Genomic DNA, 18,584 nt, shown 5'->3' with positions numbered 1-18,584 from the left:
CACTTGGCACCTAAGATATCCCAGAGGGAATTGGAGGCAAAAATCGCAGGCAATATTTTGGTTAGGCAGGCAGAATCAAGAACCACTCAGAGACAAGAGTTCAAAAGTCAAAGGGACAGTGTCGAAAGACACCGGGGTCTGTTGCCGAAGAACACTCACAGTTCACGATTCAACGTAGCCAAAAGTACTTCGATTTTGTCAATGTTTGGAAGCAAAAGTTATAAGGAGGGGAAGACGAGGGCAAGCCTTGGAAATGAAGAAAAGGGATTCACCCAGTTTCCTCAAGTAGAACACAGTACCTTGTTCCAATGGTGCAGCTGGTGCCCTGGCAGTTGTTCCTGTTGGTTTCCCGCAGACCCACGATTCCTGGAGCTTCGTTGTGAAGGAGGACATCTGAAGGGGGTCTGCACCACACAGGGATGAAGCCGGCAGCAGCGACAAGGAATAAAAGGTGCGCTCCTTAAAAACCGGAGAGGCTCTTCAGGTGGCTATCCGGACCACTACAGCAGCGTGCAGCGATTTCGACCAATGAAGAGGATCCTCTGGCTGTGGAAGATGAGCTGGTTATCCCCACCAAGCTCAAGGGAAGAAGACTCCGGACTGGATCTTCTCTGAGTCGTTGAAGGGGAGATAGCTCAGGACTGCAGCAGGACTTCAACGGGATGGGGTAGTTGCAGCAGCCATTGTTCTCTCCGCTTCTCTTCGGTTCCTTGTAGTTCCAGTGGCGACTCTCTGACTTCTAGCTCAAGAGACCTGCCTTTTTATTGCGAAAAACCCCCATTCACACAGCCTGGCTGTCAATCACCCAGCAGGGGGGTTGTCCAGCCCGGACAACTACCCCGGCCAATCATGACAAAGTGCGGCTTGGGTTTCCTAGGATACCATGTGCAGGGGTATCCTAGGAAACTACACCCCTCCCTCACATTCAGCCCACCTAGACACCCAGGCACCTTGAGGAGGGCTTCTGAGCAGAAGCCCGCCAAAAAAACATTGAACAAAGAAGGCAAACCTAGTTTGCCGCGCAGAGTAAGACGCAAGAAGGACTTTAACAAAAAGAAATGGCGAATAAACCCAACCGGAGCCAAAAGAAAGACGATTTGGTCAAGCAGGTTTATGTTCGTGGCTAATATAATGGTCAAGAACAGTACCACGTTTATCTAATATAATCGTGGTAGAAAAGTTAGGGTAGATACCACTGCCACCAGCCAACTCTAAATGTTAAAAGAGCAAAACAATGCTCTAGGAGATACAGATAAAAAGGTTAACCCTTTACAGTACTCCATGGAAGATGGGGTGTACTGGATCTGTGGTAGATTGACTAAGTAAAGTTAATGGTAACTTTACCCTTTTCTGGGGGACGGTAGTCACCTCAGAAATAGTTGAGGGAAGTCTCAAAGACAACCCTGTGCCACGGCACTGAAGGTGCTGTGTGACGCACAAAAAGAAGGGGGCTACTGAAGTGGAGTCCACAATCACAAAAAACAGGTAGAAGCACATAGCAAAACACAGGTAAGAGTGGGGGAAAAGCTCTCACTCTTACCAAGTGGAAAAAATTAACTCCAGAAGTCCAGCAATGCTGCTGGGGGACTCACTAGGTGAGGGGAAATTAGCCATAGATGAGAATTCTCCCTAACAGTAAGTTCTTTCAGTAGTATATTAAGGCGAGTAGTGTTGTCACTATTCTAATAAGGAATTTATTTTGGGGCTTTTATAGACATTTTGGAGACTGTAGTGTATTATATTATGGATGACCATGGAGAGCATTCTGAGAAACTAACATGTCCATATTTGGGTCTGTGAAAATAAAAAATAAATCTAGTTGCTTCTGAGTCACAGTGCTATCCATTCTACCCATAGGTCCACTGTTTTACTGTCTTGAGCCCAAACCTAACGGCTGCAGAGGGTGGCATCCTCTGGCACTGGTCGATTATGACAGCAACACAACAGAATTTCACAATGGAATGTAACCCTAGTCATCTAGGTCAGACTCTTAGGTAGTCATTTGTGTATCAGCATAACGACCATTGTGGTTCACACCATGTAGTGGGATTTTGCAGGTCACCAATTAATTTCAGCATTTTTTCTTCTTCAAAATTGACTTTTATTGGCATTTTAAGGGGGGGGGAGAAATACTGTCAACAATCGACTCTGTTCCCCTCCAGCCCCCAAATACGCTTCTCCCGCCCCTTCCCCTTTTACCCACCCCCATGCAGTAGTTTGTATTCAGGTCACATATTGAGGTAAATGCCTCTCACATTTCTCTTTTCTGTGGGAGTCTCCTGGATACCCCTCCCCCCATGGTAACTTATTCCCCTTGCCACCACCTATTCTCGACAACCCCCCCTGTCCGGGCACCTCCCCTCGTTTACCGACCATACTTCTCGAAGAATGGCACGCACTGGCCTTAAATATTGAACCGGGATTTATCCAACAAATGTGCCGGAAACTCCATGTTGTAAATGGCGTGGACTTTACTCGCCCATTCTTTTTCCACCGCCATGCGTCAGCTCTTCCGCTACTGGGCCAGGCAACATCTTGCCGCTACCAGCATAACATGCACCGTATGCCCGCATCCAATCTCCTCCTACTCCCCCCACCTGATCCCCAAATAGGAGGAAACATGGTGAAAACCCCCTGTGAATCCCATCTACCACTCTAACCCAAGATAGGACATCACTCCAGTAGGCTTGGACCTTGTGGCAACCCCACCACATATGACCATAGTCGCCCTCTCACCTGCTTACACTTTCAGCACTGCAGATCTTGCCCCCTACCCATCTTTGCCAGCACCACCGGTGAGTAGTGCCATCTGTGCAACAACTGCAGGGCCTGGTGTCTATACTGGAGGGAGGCCGAGGGTTGATTGACCTTCCTGCCCATCAGTGCTCATAGCGCATCGTCAATGTCTTTCCCCAGATTTTTCCCCTCACCTAGTTTAGCCGGGAGCGGGTCCCTGGGTTCTGCTAACAGAATGGTCCGATATAACGGCACAATAAGCACCTTCGCGCCCAGCCGCGTCAGCAGAAGCGGCTCAGTCAGTCAACCCCCTCCTAAAGCTTTCACCCCATCGGTCCCCCGTCAACAACCGTTTCAGCTGGTACCTGGACACAGAGGGTTTCCCCACACTCAAACATTCCTCCAACCTGTCCAGGGGTATAAATTAGCCCCCTTCCCACATTTGCCCCCCTCCCCGACTCAACCCTGCCTCGTACCAAAGCTGGAACGCCAGCAGTTCCTCCACCCCATCCCTCAAGGGCGGGTCCAGATACACAAAGGGGACGGCCATGTGGATAGCCATCTGTTTCTCCCCCCTGCCCCTCACTCCCTCCCTTCTTCCCTGCCTCCATAGAGATCATAGAAGCTCAAGGGCTGTATGACACAGCACTCGGGATACAGGATCTCTGCACCCAGATCCACTCTCCCAGGGAAACTGGGGCCAGGACTGCATTGTCCATCGGCACCTATTGCTTGTCAGTGTGCGGGTCCAGGTGGTCCACCGTTATGCAGCGCTGGGCGGCCTTGTAGTAAGTGTAGAGATCTGGAAACCCCACTCCCCTCTCCTCCTTTGGCAGCACCAGTGTCCCGTAGGCGATCCTTTGTTTAGCCCCCACCCAAAGGGATTTTAATAAGGCTGTCTTAACTTCCTCAAAGAAAGGACTTTGGAACCTTCACCGGGAGCATTTGAAATAAAAATAGAAATGTGGGCAATATCACTATTTTAATACAATTTAATCTCGCCATCTATGTAAGTTTTAACCTTGCCCACCTCTCCATAGCCTTCCTCACCTTTGCCCACAGTGGGAGAAAGTTCGTGGGGAAGAGCTCTTCATACTGGCGTGACACCTGGACCCCTAGGTACCGAAAGGAGTCTTCCTGCGTGGGGAAGGGCAATCACTCTATATAGTCCCTCTCTGCCTTTGGCAAATCCCTGACTACGTAGGCCAGTGACTTCCCTAGGTTGACTTTGAAACCTGATAAACTCCCCATACTTAGTATGGCAGGGGGCGAATTGTGTAGGCTTAGTAATGTAGAGCAGGGCATCGTCCTCAAAAAGGCTGACCTTGCACGTTCGCCCCCCCTATGGAGACTCTCCCCTATACCATCATTCCTCAGCTCCGCTGCCCACGGCTCCATCACTAGTCCATGAAGCAACAGGGAGAGCAGACAGCCCTGCCTCGTGCCCCGCCATAGGTTGTTAAGCGGAAACCTGTGCAGTTCCCTCTGGGACCACTGCAAAAGATTTCGGCCTACAGGTGTTTGGCAGTAAACCCGCTTGGTAGCAGTCTGTACCACACAGATTCACTTGGTAGCTGTGGCTGAGCAGTCAGACTTCCCTCAAGAAGAGTTAGGCAGTATGTGGCGTATACAAAATAGGGCAATTTACACATTAGAATAAGCAGACACGGAACAGAGCTTGGGTGTAAAGATATATTGTTATTTATTTATAAAAACACATCTATGAAAAACACACTGGCACTAATACGGCAAACAACTTCAATTACTATAAGTATCTCACTCCTCTAACAATAGTTCGACAAGTCTAGGTTCAACGGCACCACTTATCTGCAGAGAGAGGTGAATGCTTTAACCTAGATGGCACTCTAATATTCGTTAGAACGGGAGAGAAAAGGCAGGGTATGAAACCAACTCGGTACCAACTCTTTTACAAAGCAAATGCAAGGCAAGTAAGGCAGGGTCTACTGTGGATCACAAAGTTCAGAGGCCAGGCCCACTCGGAGAGAGGCAAGGCGATATGTCCCAAAAAAGTATCACAGTGGAAATGCATTTCGAGTCTTTGTAGCAAATTGTCACAGAAAGGTTTGGACCGTTTAGAACAAAGTTACGAAGGTCTGGAGGCGACCCAATGGAGAGGCAATGATTAAGACACCTCACGCTAACCGTCACAAGTGAAGCCAGGCAGACACGGTACCTTGTATGTGGAGGGACAGCTCCGGCGGGGGCAGTTGTTCCTGGTGGTGGATGCAAGTCGGGGCTTTGCCAAGAGATGAGATTATCTCATCGTCGAAGGAAAGTTGAAGATCGTTGCACCACCAGGGAAGAGACCAGCCGCGGAGTGCTCCGTCACAAGGCACCACCTTTTGGTCACGGTACGGGCTAGTGGCTATCCGGTTGCCGGGGTGCTTCAGCACGGGCAATTCGACCACTACGCCCTGGAAGCGAAGAAAAAGCAAAGGGACTGGTTGTTCCCACCAGTCAGGGGAAGAAGACTCTCCAGCCGGGAGATCTCCTCTGTCGTTGGAAAGTGGTGAGACGGTTCAGCAGGGCTCCACCGGAGGCGTCGTCGTTACCCCCATTCATGCAGCCTAGCTGTCAATCAAAACACGCTAAGTGGTGAGCGGGGTGGCTCACCACTTGGGCCAATCACACCAGAGTGCGACTTGAGTTGGCAAGGCAACTCAGTCCAGGGTGAATAAACCCCCTCCCACAACCCCTGCGGTACCCAGACAGAATGGCACCACTTTGAAGGGCTTCTGTGCAGAAGCCCGCCAAAAGTGGAACAAAGGGCTCAACCTTTGGTTCGGAGTTACAGAGGCGAACACAGACGCCATTTTAAAAACCGAGTTCTGGCAGAAAATGCCGATCGGTAGATTTATTTAAGACAAATAAACCGGCAGTACGTTAGAGACTAACGGGGAAAAGTATTAGCCTCCAACAATGGGAAGAATCCCATAGAATTATATTCGGGGTCGAATATAACAAGTAGTTTCCACTGCCACCAGCCAAAACTCGACGAGGGGGGACGGGAGAGCGCCCCCTCGAAAAACAGACCCAGCGGTAATCGAATTACCCCTATTAGTACGTCCACAATAGGATGGTTTGTACTAGTTCTGTTAGTAAATTTAGGTCTAGTAAAGCCAATGGTGACTTTACATGCCCTGGGAGACAATAGTCAGTCCCAGGGTATGGAGTCTATGGTGGGGATCCTCTAGGACGCCCCAGTGTTACGGCACGGAGGGTGCGGTGTAACACACATAGTAAAACACATGAGACCCTATGGAGTAAAAGACCCCATAGCCCATAGAACACATTAACATTCAAAGGAATTAACCACATTCATGTCCAAGAGTGGGAGAGAAAAGAGTCTCACTCTTGGCAGGATGGAAAAAAAAAAATCCAGAAATCCAGCCAAGCTGCTGGGGGACTCGCTAGGTTAGAAAATTCAGCCTAAACAGAGAATTCTCCCTAACCTAGGGCAGCAGACCTGTGATGTATCCACATTCGCCACCACCGTGGATGTCGGCTCAGAGTAGAGCGCTCTGATCCATCCCTCCCACCTCGCTTATCCCGATGATTGAGAGAACTTCCTCCATGATGGCCCAACTCACACTGTCAAAGGCCTTTTCCGCATCCATGGCCACGAACATGGCTTCCTCTGTCGTCACCCCCGGCGTTAGGATGTGCAGTGTCTTTCGAAGATTCTCCACCCCCTGTCTACGCATGACAGTCTGTCTGGTCTGCGTGTACCAGTCGCGAAAGATGCTGCTCCAGGTTTGACGCAGTGTCCATTGGTCCGGAGCGGGTGCTGCTGCTCCGGATTCAGCACTGGGAGCTCTCCTCACTTGCTGGTTCTTCAGTCTGGGTGCGGAGTGGGCTTCCAAGGCCACCCCATTACCCAGCAGATCTTTGTCACGCTCCGGCAATCTCAAGAGCATCCCTCGCCAGCCCGATTGCCTCACCCGTTACTTCTCTCCTCTGTGGCACTCTGAGGCAGGCTTTGCCTTCTGGAGCATGACCGCTGCTCAGGCTCCTCCCCACCGCCCGGGCTGCTTGTCGCTGCTGCTGGCCTGCATTGAACACCCCTATCCCCCCCCAACCCCCCCCCCCCCCCCCGCCAGCAGTGGTCTCACTCCGGCTGGGGTGGTATCTCCTTCTGATCGGTCCACGGTAAGTCCTCCGGTACCTCCACAGCCAACTTTCCCACTCTACCACTCTTTTTCTGGGCTTTTGGCAGCGGTGGGAGTTACCAGCATCGCAGGCCTCAGTCGCCCGTTGACCCACGCTCCGAGGGTTTCACCACTCTACTCTCGCACCAATGCTGCAACCTCCCCCTGCCCCCTTTCAAACACTCAGGGGTCTCTTCCTGTAGGTCCTGAGTTTTGCTCTCAAGGGAAAGGCCTTAGTGTATTGTGTTGCACAATCAACTATTACCAAAATGTACTTGTTGCACAATTTTGATGTTTCTAAGAACCCCACAATGGCCATACCAATTCTTGAGAAAGGAATATCAATGTTTGACAACGGATTTAGGGGAACGGGTGATGGCATATGAGTACTTGTCTTTTGTCGCAAGCCTGAACAAAGGTTTTAATGTCAGCATGTATTCCTGGCCAGCAGAAAGTATTAGTGATTTGGGCTTGTGTTTTTATCTGTCTTAAATGGCCTCCTGTCAGATGTGAGTGAGCCATTTCTAGGTCCACTTGCTTATGACTCTTGGACAACCAATTGGGTTCTCATACACCTTCTGACGTGGTGTTTCCCCGATGCATAAACCCATGCCTCAGAAAGCAAAAAGGCCCTCCTTTCTCACTGCCCTCTTTTTTTCAGATGTAACCTGCAAAAAGGCTTCGCCCAACAATGAGCAAAGGCTAGGTCGGGAAGGGTTCGGTTTCTTCCTCTCTGACTTTTCTAGGCTCAGGTTCTGGAGGGGCGTCAGTGTTTCATCCGTCTCCCCGAAACCGTGAGTACCTCTTTCGGCTCTCTCCTTCCCAGGTTCCTCCTTGATCCTGGGGAACATTGCCCTCTCAAGCGCATCCCTTGAACAATCTTATCCCCTTGATGGATGTGGAAGGGATCTTTCCCTGATTCTGTAACAAAACTTTAACAACCCCTCTAAAGTCTGAGTCTATAACCCCAGCTAGCACAACAATTCCAAACCTCCATATTAGTCCTGATTTGGGAGTCTAATATAGGTTTCACGGGGTGGAATAAGAAACCAATCAGTGGGTATCGGTCTTCTTTCACCTTGGCGAAATAATCTCCCTATGGCTACAAATATCGGACCCAATAGAGCTTTTTGTGGCCACCGAGGGTTCTGATGCTCTAGTCCTTAACTATTCAAATTTGAGGGTTCCCCCAACTTGTATTGGTTGAGCCGCATCCCACTCTGACACCATTTGTGAAGGCATCATGAAGCAAGACAGACAACAGATACAACAGATTCACTTATCTTAACAAAATAATGTATTTGTCTTAATTGTCAGGATGGAGAAAGGCCTAACCTGTCCTATGCTATGGTGGGATCTCCCTACCTAAGGAAACTAAGGACAGTCTGTGAAATTAAGTTCAACTCAAATGTCTGTGTCCAAAACCTATACTTGCCATCACAACTAAAGATGTACAATTTGTAGGGATGTCAGCACTAAAAGAAACTGTGTTTTAAAAAATAAAAGTTCTGAGCTTCTTCCAGCTCTGGCCTGTTTTCAGCTTCCCCTTTCCCAAGTTCAAAATAGTTCCACAAGGTCTCGGGGTTCCCTTCCCCAAGTTCAGCACAGTTCAAAGATATCTCGGGGTTCTCTTTTCCAAGAAGGCAGCTCCTCCAACAGAACTACAAATAGTTCAGTCACTTGACTTTCCATGATCCTTTAGTCTAAACTTGTAATCCTTTAGGCTCTTTAATAGTTCAAATGGATGTCTTTCACTTCAGCACTTATTATACCACATAGCCTTTGTATCTTGGCTTTCTTTGGTTCTTTCCCAAGTAGGGGTGACTCAGTCTAGGTGAAGTTGTCAGACCACACGGTCCATCACAGGTCACTCAACCGATAACGTTGGCATTTTGTGATGCTCTTGGTGTTTCTTGGACAACACAGGTTTTCTCCCTGTACCTGTGTCAGTAATCAACATATGCTGTATTTGTCTCCTTGGCAGTCTTTTGGCTTTGCCACAACTTGCATTCAATTCATTCTGTGGTGTTCATCCTTTTCCACCACCTTGCTTTCACATTGTCCTTTAAAGTTCATTAACTTGCTTTTCACATTTGCTTTTCTTTTAATTCATAAGTACTCATTAGGGCTTCCAGTTTGTTCATAAATGTTTCTTAATGGTTTTCACTGCGTTCATAACTGCACATCATTCGCTTTCCACTCGTGCTGTATTGTCACATCATATCCATACTTTCTCTTTAGTTCGGTACGCAACAACATTTGTTGATTTCAAAAAATCATTGGCAGTTTTTCAATAACCTTCCATTCGGTCTCCAAACCCCATTCTTGGAAGTTTCAGTTATATAGTTAGATCAGTAATATCCTTTCTCACACTCACCGGTGCTCATCTGGGTGACTTTTTTTTCCTCCAGATTCCACTCGCTTCCCGGGTACGTATTGGGAGATCCAGCGAGCAGCGCTCGCCACCTGTGAACCTTGCTGCAGCGGGCTACAGCAATTCTGAGTCTTCTGTGTTACACAGTTCCAGCTGCGAACACACAGCACAGGTGACTACAGGGGCTCCGACCCTCTCGTGGCCCATTCGGGTCGCAGCGTCCTTCCCACCCCTCTGCAATACACGGTGTCCTCTCCACCGGCCCCTTTCCAGCCTGCTCCTCGCAGCAGTGTCCTCACCAGGCAGGTTCCCCCTTCCTCTCTGCCGGTCTTATTTTATGCACCTGTGGCCTCTCACTTGGTTGCAGATGCAAGTCCTTTGCCTGACCACAGTTACACCTATTAATGGGACATGCCTGAAACTCTCGATGGTTTTCCTCCATTGTCGTCTTCCCCGTCACAGTACCAAAATGGTGAAAACTACTAGAAGTGTGCATCACTCCTCGTTGCCTCTTCTTTGTCCCAGTTTTAGGCGTATGATTGTGGGACAGTTGGTGTGTATGGAAGGGATGAAACTTCACAATACCCTACGAAGGCAGCGGTAGGGTAGGGCTCATTCTCATAAGCGAAAGAGGGATACCATGCCTCGCTTGAAGACATTCTGTCCCCACTTCTGCCACCCAGGTGATTCTCCCTCGCATATCTACCACAAAGGGTCAGGAGGCAAGAGCAATGGCTTTTCTCTGGTCCCCGGAGAGGAAGATCCAAGGGGAGTAGATGGGAGGATGGGACCTACGTGATTTGGCTGTGGCAGAATTGTTTGCAACGGAATTGTCTGTAGTTAATTGCGCCACAAATACAATTTTACTGTGGGCCAACACCACAAATCTATGCCCCCCCCACACCCTCAATACATTTCCCCCCCACTAGCCTTTTGTGCCTCCGCTGCCTCTCCTGACCCTGCAGCGTCAGTTCCATCCCTCTAACGCGGGGTGGATCTGGCACCGCAGGGTCCCCTTTTCTTTTGTTGTCCCCCCGCCTCCAAACCCCAGGTAGCAGGGGAAGCCCCAGCTAGTCCCCAAGGCCATCAATGCTGCTCATGGGGATTCGGCCAGATATAGCATTCGATCAATTAAATTTGGGCAATACCGGGAGGATGCCCTTGTGTTCCTCACAGCACTTATTTTCTGTTATGTATAATAAGTAATTGGGAACCATATACCTTGGCTTTGAGTTATCTGTTAATCCCTCAGCCATGGAAAGGGCTAAGCGTTGGTGAGTGAGGAGAAGTAAGAGGTTCGGCTATTGCCAGGTGCACACCCTAGACAGATGGGCACTTCTGGGAGAGCATGAGCAGGGAGGCCACCCTCGCTTGAGTGCTAAGGGACAGTCTGTGATCCTCCTAGTCTAGGCAGCCCGGCAGAGGCCCCAGAATCCAAAGCCTGGCTCAGGACTGCTTGTGCGCCTTCACCCTATAGGTTCCATTGGAGATGGAGCTGTGTTCCCGTTTGGAAGCTTTAGAGACGTGTGGAGGATGCAGGGCTCGGAAAGCTGCTGGCTGTATTCCAGTATTGGGCCCCCCCTCTTCATTGTGAGGGTACAATAGGGTGAGAGTTGCTTATCCTAGCACTGTTTACTGGAGCGAATGCTAATTGTGGTGGTAGGCCGCAAGTCTAGCTTTAACAGACACAAAGAAAACCAATACATAAACCTCTGTCTCACCTAGGTTATTAGGCTATGGACATTTTACACCCCTTTTCCGCATAGAAATTTCAATTTTCCTGCTAACATCTAGGGGTGTCACGGTATTTGTTTTATGATGGTACGATAACCTTCTGCCAAATGACGGTATATCATGGTTATCGTGGCATAGCAGGTGGAGTTAACTGATCTTAACAAATATTTTCTAAAAGGTCATAAATTGACAGATGTATCATCACAAACAAAACCAGGCACCCAGGGCCAGAATTGGGCTTTTCAACATACTTTCCACTGAAATGCCTTGCTTCCACCAAACGCAGGAGAGGAGAGGAGAGGAGAGCAAACTGAATAGCTTTTCTTAAGTGGTCATTTAGGCTTTTTGCTTCCCCACTGGCGAAGATGAACATGTTCTTGGAAAAACGCACACGCACGCACATACACACACACACACACACACACATACACACGCGCACACATACATATATACATATATATACACATATATACATTCTGTCTGGCCCAGGTTTGGTTGGGAAGTTCTGATGGAATGTCCTGATTAGACACACACTCTCTTTACGTTACAGCCTTTAGTTTACTTGCGGGCCAAAAGGTGTTCAGTAATCATTGACATGTTACCCTTTGGTATGGCAGCAGGGAATACCCACAGAGATGAGTGAATTTCGCAGTGTGACTTATTATATGTAAATTCAATGATAGAACCAGGGAAATCCCCCCCGCCCCCCAATCGCCATATGTTTAGAGAACATTATCCATTATAAATATATAAACCCCAAAGCCACCACCCCAAAGTAAACCCTTTTCCTTCTTGGCACTGTATCTATTCTTCCTATTGCTAACATATTGATTTTATGTAAGGCACGTGTGGTTTATGGAATGGATTTAAAAACTGCTCCAACTGAAACTACTTGGCAGAGGCACATCCAACAGTGCAAAACCAAGACTGCGCAGCAATTGCTTACTGCAGCCTTTCCAAATCAGATTGAAAAGCACACTTAACGGTATAAACAATGTGACGGTTATTATTGTTCAATTAAGTGGTTCACGGTATCTTTAACTGTATACCGTTATATACCTACTAACATCCTCTGGGATAACCATACAGCACAATTAATTTTAATGGGAAACTAATGTTGGACCAGTGTTCTAATGTCTCCAGATCCCAATTATGAAACTTGGGGCTTAATTTAAGCTCCATTCCCGATGCACGCATATTTTTACTCTATGGCAAAGTAAAGGCTGATAACAGCAGTGTCTCTATCAAGGAAGTGCCCTACCGTCTCTGCTCTATTCAGTGACGCAGCTATTACCAATAGACAACATGGTTACACTTCTATTCCCTCTCAGTAAGTCTGTATAGCCCTGCTAAAGAAGAACACTGATTGAAGGGGACTTTATTATCATGATTGCATAAATCCTGGTGCTGCTGGGAGAATTACTAGAGTACTTGCGTGATTAACTATGCATTCAAGTGCAGCGCACCCACACAAGTCTCTCTGTATGCTTTCACTCTTCTAGTGGCAAAGGAGTGAAGAAGCCTTGTTCGTTTGTTAAAGTTGTCATCTTGGGCAAAGGGGAATTCAATTTGCCGATGGACAGCGTTTGTATCTGTGGTAGGGGGGGGGGGCGGCTGTCCAAATGTCTGTTCTCCATAGACCATGCCAGAGAGACCTATTTTTCTTGTTTTCTACTAGCAGTTCTTCCAGATTTATATTTCTGTGGCGATGAATAAAGATTGCAGGCTTCTATTCGAGAGTTATGATATCTGGCCAATTTCCTATTCCATGAGTTAACAGACTGATAGCTGGCCTCCTGATCTAGGAAAATCCTCTGATCAGTGTGATGTCAGAATGCATACTCTGTGAGTAAACCTAGCTATTTCACTTGGTAGAGGGATTTGACCACAGGCTGGTTCAACCACGGGGGAGCACAGCAAGCCACAATCGGTCAAGCCTTGGCCCTGTAAAACCACACTGCTGGTCATAAGTGTGCTCTAGCACCTTGAAGCGTGTCTTGTGTTAGATGGAATTATCAATAAATATCTCGGACCAAATAACCAAACTCTGAAAATATGGCATTCCCAATTTAATAAAGCAGGGCGAACTGACTAACAACGGACTGATGCTCAGACACTCGCAAACTGGTTACCAGTCAATTGGTCGAAAACATTTGGTCGACAGGACAATTGGTCGACACCATTTGGTCGAATGCCAAATGGTCGATTTTTTTATTTTATTTATTTATTTATTTATTTTTACCCCTCTTTTGGTTTTTTTTGGGGGGGTCCCTCCCCCCACCCCCTTTTTTTTCTTTCCCCACACGAAAACCCACAAAAAAAATATATAAATAATTAAAAAAAAAAATCGACCAAATTGCAGTCGACCAATTGACGGGACACCTCGCAAACAAACTTGATTATACAGAGGTTATATACCCCAATATGCATCATCTATGATTTCATCCTATGTGGCAAACTACAAAACCTAGGGAACGATTGGTTAGGGGAACATATGTACCTGTGGCATGCATATGGTTTAGTACTTCATTGGCTGCCCCTTAGCTGTAGGGCACGCCCTGAACTACCTCTAAATAAATACCTATAATACTGATTACAGCAGAGAAAATGGCAGCGGATTGGTCTATGCAACATTGTATAGCACGTTGCCCCATAGACCCTCTGATGATTGGCATGCTCATCCAACCTTTGACTTTCAGCTTGTTAGCAGCACATAAGCAAAGCGAAACCCAGGTGCTTGAGTCACGTCCGATTATTCCCCACTTTCCCAATTAGTCCATCCTCTCATCAGTTGAACCATAAGCTAAAGTTTCCTGTCTGTCGTTGACCTTGTAGTCTTCTCTCTGTTCAGGGACATCGCTATCTTCATCCGAAGCTTAACAAATAGACCCTGTTTTGAATAGCCCCTGTTTTCAGTTTCTGAATCACGTTTAAGGAGGCCGAATATGTGTTCATTTCGACCCCTTATTTACTGCTATTTGATTTACTTATACTGGGTGTTCTTGCTCCTCTTAGCCTCTAGAGACTTGCTCACTCCATCTTGTAGGTGCCTCATCCATAATTAATGGGAGTGTACCGAACTTCGGCTTCGAGTAAGTATTTGGCCGAATTCCAGCTGAAAAAAAGCTTGCCGAATACTTTGACATTCTCATTTGAATACAATGCAACATGAACTCAGAAAGGCAAATATAGACTTCAGTTTGCAAAACTGAATAGAATTAGACCAGACAAATTGCTATCAGACAGCTGAAAAATGTCCTATATTATAATCTGCTCTTTAGGGCATGTTTTGTTACAGATTTTTAGACAAAAAAGGTGCTCATCTTTTATACTTAGCCTGCAACAATACAGGAACATATTTTCTTTTGGCGAATGTTTATATGCAATGTGCACTTTTTTCAGTTGGAAAAAACAAACAAAGAAATGTGCATAGATACTTTCAGTTCCTGTCATGTCACTTCCCATTGCGTACGTCATAGTCCCCGCCCCCCCCTTTTTGTTTTTTTAAGGACTTGTGCTGAGTTTAACATTATCTGATATTTTATCAGGAAATGATCAGTTGCATATGTTTGTGTATTGATGAGAAAGAGTGGCTAGGATAAGTGAGCAGCATTTGTTTGGGTGGGGTGAATAGTTGTGAGATGGAGTTCACGCATTTCAGATTTCCTCTTGACTTGTGTACTGCATGAGCCGACATGAACCATTTTATACATTTCTATGTGAGCTGCAAAGAAGTTTCGAAACTCAACCACATCGACTTTGCAACTAGATAGAGAAAGCAATGCATCTGATTCATAAAGTCAGTCCTTTTGCATTTGTGAAGCCTCCTACTTTAACTGGCACTGAATATGCAACAATTTTCTGTACATTTGGTCCCTTCTTTTTCGTTAAACCTGCTTTATTTCTGGCTTTTATACTTTAAATAAAGATGCTACATTAATTACAATGAAGAGAAATAAAAGTATAGAGTGCATTTAAAATGGTGCTTTATTTTTTTTTTTTTAATAAGTGTGTTTTTTGAAGTTTGGAACAGAATAGTTGATAAACTATTCGGTATTCATCCGAATACTATTCGGTACAGCCCTAATTATTATTTTTTTTTCTTTAATCTAAGCAAAATATGGCTTATCCGTCTTATACCGTTGTGCCTTGCAATTCCTGTTTCTGAGGTAGCTGGACTGAATCTAGACACAAGCCGACGTCCATCTTCCTATCATGGCCACCCTTGCCATGTTATATTTTCCTCGATAGCAAACCTCTATATGTCTCATCTAGCTTGCGTTACTGCATATTTATACTTCTTGGTCAGCAAGTTACTTTATCTACTTTGTATATGATTACTTTATCATTTCATACATGTTTCTCTTGTTCAGTTACATCGTCATTCTTAAGTATTTTCGTATCATTTCTGTATGTTCTTGTATGTCTTCTTAATGACATCACTCTGCCCTCAATAGATGTCACGCAGTGCTACATGATGTCCATTGGTGCATGCTTACGTCCTTCCACTCTTTCAGTATGAGGGTACATTGGGTATGGTTGCCTGAGTGCATATCGTCTCTCATACACTCGATGTGGTATAGGGATAACAAATGCTGCTCCAGAATGACGGTGGTGAGGGGGCGGGAGCTAGGGAAAATGCATCCACCTGCTCCTCTACATGAGCGTAGTGTAAAAGCTTTTAAAGGTAACCTTCTTACAATAGTCCATAAAACATTTTTAAAAACGTTACGTCTCAAAAAAATGATTATTGGTTACTGGAAAGTGCTCTTCAAAGAGCGATTTTGCACTTTGGAACTGGAAAGTAATGTTGACAGTTACATTGTGAAGTGGGTTTAATTCTTAACACCAACTGCTCATTGCTGCAAATATTAATGTTTTAGTTGTCGCCATTTTTAATCTGGTGGACAATTTAAACTGGTAGACCCGTTTGACCATTAAGGGCGAGCAGAGGCCATATCTACAAGGTGAGGGGATTCGATGGGATGGGGAGTGCGGGGGGTTGTATGGTGGCTGTGTGTGGTAAGGTGGGAAGAGGTTTGGGTTTGGGCAATGCATCGCAGCTATATGCTGGTAAGGTGTTTGGGTGGAGAATGCATGGCAGGGGTATGCTACTAATGTGGGGAGAGAGACTAGGAGGCTGCAGGTAACTGGGGCATAGTGAGTGGGTAACTAAAAAGGTGAAACGGGACGTGGTTGGTAGAAGGTGGTGTAGGACAGGGGTAGTGAGTGATTGAGGGGGGTGGGTAGGATGGAGGAGCCTTCCAGAAATGAAAAGCAAAGGGAGGGAGGGTATTGAGGGAGAAGAAATATGATATTCGTGGGGGCGGGTTGCAGGGCTTAGTTCTCGGGAGGCGGGGTGAGCAGTTGCAAATATCGACCAACCTGGCATTGTGCAATAAGCAACTGCTCGTAGGGCATAATCTGGGTGGGGAGCTGGGAGCAGTTGTGGTGAAGCAAAAAACATTTGACTGCCTGGTTTTCTACATTTTGGACATACAGCCTTACATAAGGTGTGGTCTGATTTACTCTGTAGAAGGACAATATTTACTAATCTTCTTCATTTTTGTGTCTTCAGTGTCCGATCCCTTCCCACCCTGCCTTTTGAAGAAAGAGAGCGTAGAGCCGTACTCTTGAAGAAATGGTCCCTTTTTAAGCAAGAGGAGCATAAATTGGAGATGGCCACCATTGAGTCATTGCTGGATGCGCAGGCCAAAGCACTGGCAGAGCTGCGGCTAGAGTCTGAGGAGCTGTACCAAGCGGCTGTGCTACGAGACCCAGGGCTGTTCCCCTTCGAAAGCCAAGGGCCAACTCACACACCGCCCATCCCGAACTATGAGGCGCCCGAAGGGAAGTACATTGATATTACCAAGGTGTACACACAATGAGAAGGCAGTGCTGTTCGTCATCCACGTGCAGCATGATGTATTATAGTAAAAAGTAGGGCCTGTTGGACACTGCACTCCTGCTGCTCTGGCTCATCTTGGTAATGGTTGTTGTTGTGAGGTGAGCACATTGTCGACTGGCACTGCTGCAGATTAGGGAATCCGGGCCCATTCTTTTCAAGTTATGTTTGAACAGGAAAATTGGCCGATGCCCATTACATGGATGGACCCAAGGCTTGATGTGGAGAGAATCTCTTGCTAACAGTTCTAAACCAAGCTGTTGCCATATGATGACCTATGTGAAATGGAATACGATGTCTGGGTTCCAGCAGGAAAGGGTCTACGCCAAGTGCCGGCTCTTTCATTGCTGCATACACCAGACTGAATAATTATTCTATAAACCACTTCGAATTTTTCAAAATGATCAGGAAATGGTGAACACTATTCAGAGAAGTGTGAGGGACTCATTTTTAAAATTCAGTCCTAAAAAAAAAAAAAGATGATTATTTGTTTCTATGAAAAATAGAGAATTGAAATAAACATTGTCATAAACTTTTCAGTTTGCCTTACTTCAAGTCGTATACTGAAATTAAATATTTTGTTGGTAGCAATCACCTCTGCCTAGTAACCAAAAGCTTCCTCCTGAGCTGTAGATTGACATCCTGGGTTCGAAAATCTGGATGAGCGTTTTGTTTACATGTTTAGGCCTTGGCTGAATTAGAAAAAGTTTCTTAGCGATGAAGGGATGAAAAGTTCCATTGTTTTGCTGTAATGTCAACAGTCAAATGGGCTTTTAACATTTTGAAATGATGTAATTTTTATGTGAGCTATGATAAACCTAGTTCAGCACTAGTTTCATTTCCTTTTTTTTTATTTTTTATTTTATAAGGTTTATTTACAATGACCCTGGTTCCATGTGGTTTGGTTTCTGTCAACTAGCTTAGAAACACTCAGATAACCTAATAATCCAGATGTCCCCACCCACGATAATTGCTAAAGAATTTGCATAATGTTGGGTTTTAAGTGTCCCTGAAGATATCCAGAATCCCCATAAGTGTTATGTTGAAGTGTGTACAATTCTAAAGCTTGTCTTCTGCCGTCGTTTTTCAAGCGGAGGATTCATGGTGTGATCTATTGTTTTACAATATGGTACAGGTGAATAAAATCTGTGCATACAGCTTGATATGATATGGCATTTATAACGTGCCTATACACAAGTGTTTCAAGTGCTTACTTGATGCCTTTTATGCCATCGGTATCCTTGTGCAGAAGTCTCAATTCACCAGTCCAAACATTCCCCTCCCTCTCCCCCTATAACATTGTGTGCTCCTAGTTACAGTGTCTCTTGTAGATCCTGAAGAATGTGCTTGAGTGTCTCTACAGGTGGCTCTGCTTTCCTCCTCGGGCGGTTGTGCGATGTTCACAGAGAGGTCTATCTTTCCCCCACTTTCTCCCATTTCGGCCTAGATGTATGGGTCGACTATTTCCCAGAATCTGGTCCCTCTGGTCGGGATGTGCGCTGCCTGTCTCTTGAAAGCCGCTCCTTCTGACTGGCATGTTTTTGAGAGAAGTGTGGCCCGCTTGGCGGCTGAAGGGGGCGGTTTTGCCTTCCAATGGATGACCAGGAGTTGTTCTGTGAACAGATTGAAATTAAAGAGTTTGCGGATTAGTGTGTCTGCGTGCCAT

The 18,584-nt window shown here is 46.3% G+C and overlaps 1 protein-coding gene across 1 annotated transcript in view; it reads left to right on the top strand.

The window, feature by feature from the left end:
* MRPL40 (mitochondrial ribosomal protein L40) overlaps nucleotides 1-17,453 on the top strand; it is a 32,731-nt gene extending 15,278 nt beyond the window's left edge. Inside the window, exon 4 of the mRNA XM_069620058.1 lies at nucleotides 16,592-17,453. Coding sequence (XP_069476159.1) covers nucleotides 16,592-16,901 — 310 coding nt within the window. The 3' untranslated portion in view covers nucleotides 16,902-17,453. The remainder of the gene's footprint in view (nucleotides 1-16,591) is intronic.
* The last annotated feature ends 1,131 nt before the right edge of the window (nucleotides 17,454-18,584 follow it).

The sequence above is a fragment of the Ambystoma mexicanum genome, chromosome 10, assembly GCF_040938575.1.
Source record: "Ambystoma mexicanum isolate Mex_15411 chromosome 10, UKY_AmexF1_1, whole genome shotgun sequence".
Lineage (NCBI taxonomy): Eukaryota > Metazoa > Chordata > Amphibia > Caudata > Ambystomatidae > Ambystoma > Ambystoma mexicanum.
Note: the sequence above shows the minus strand (reverse complement) of the source record. Positions and strands in the feature narration are given on the sequence as shown.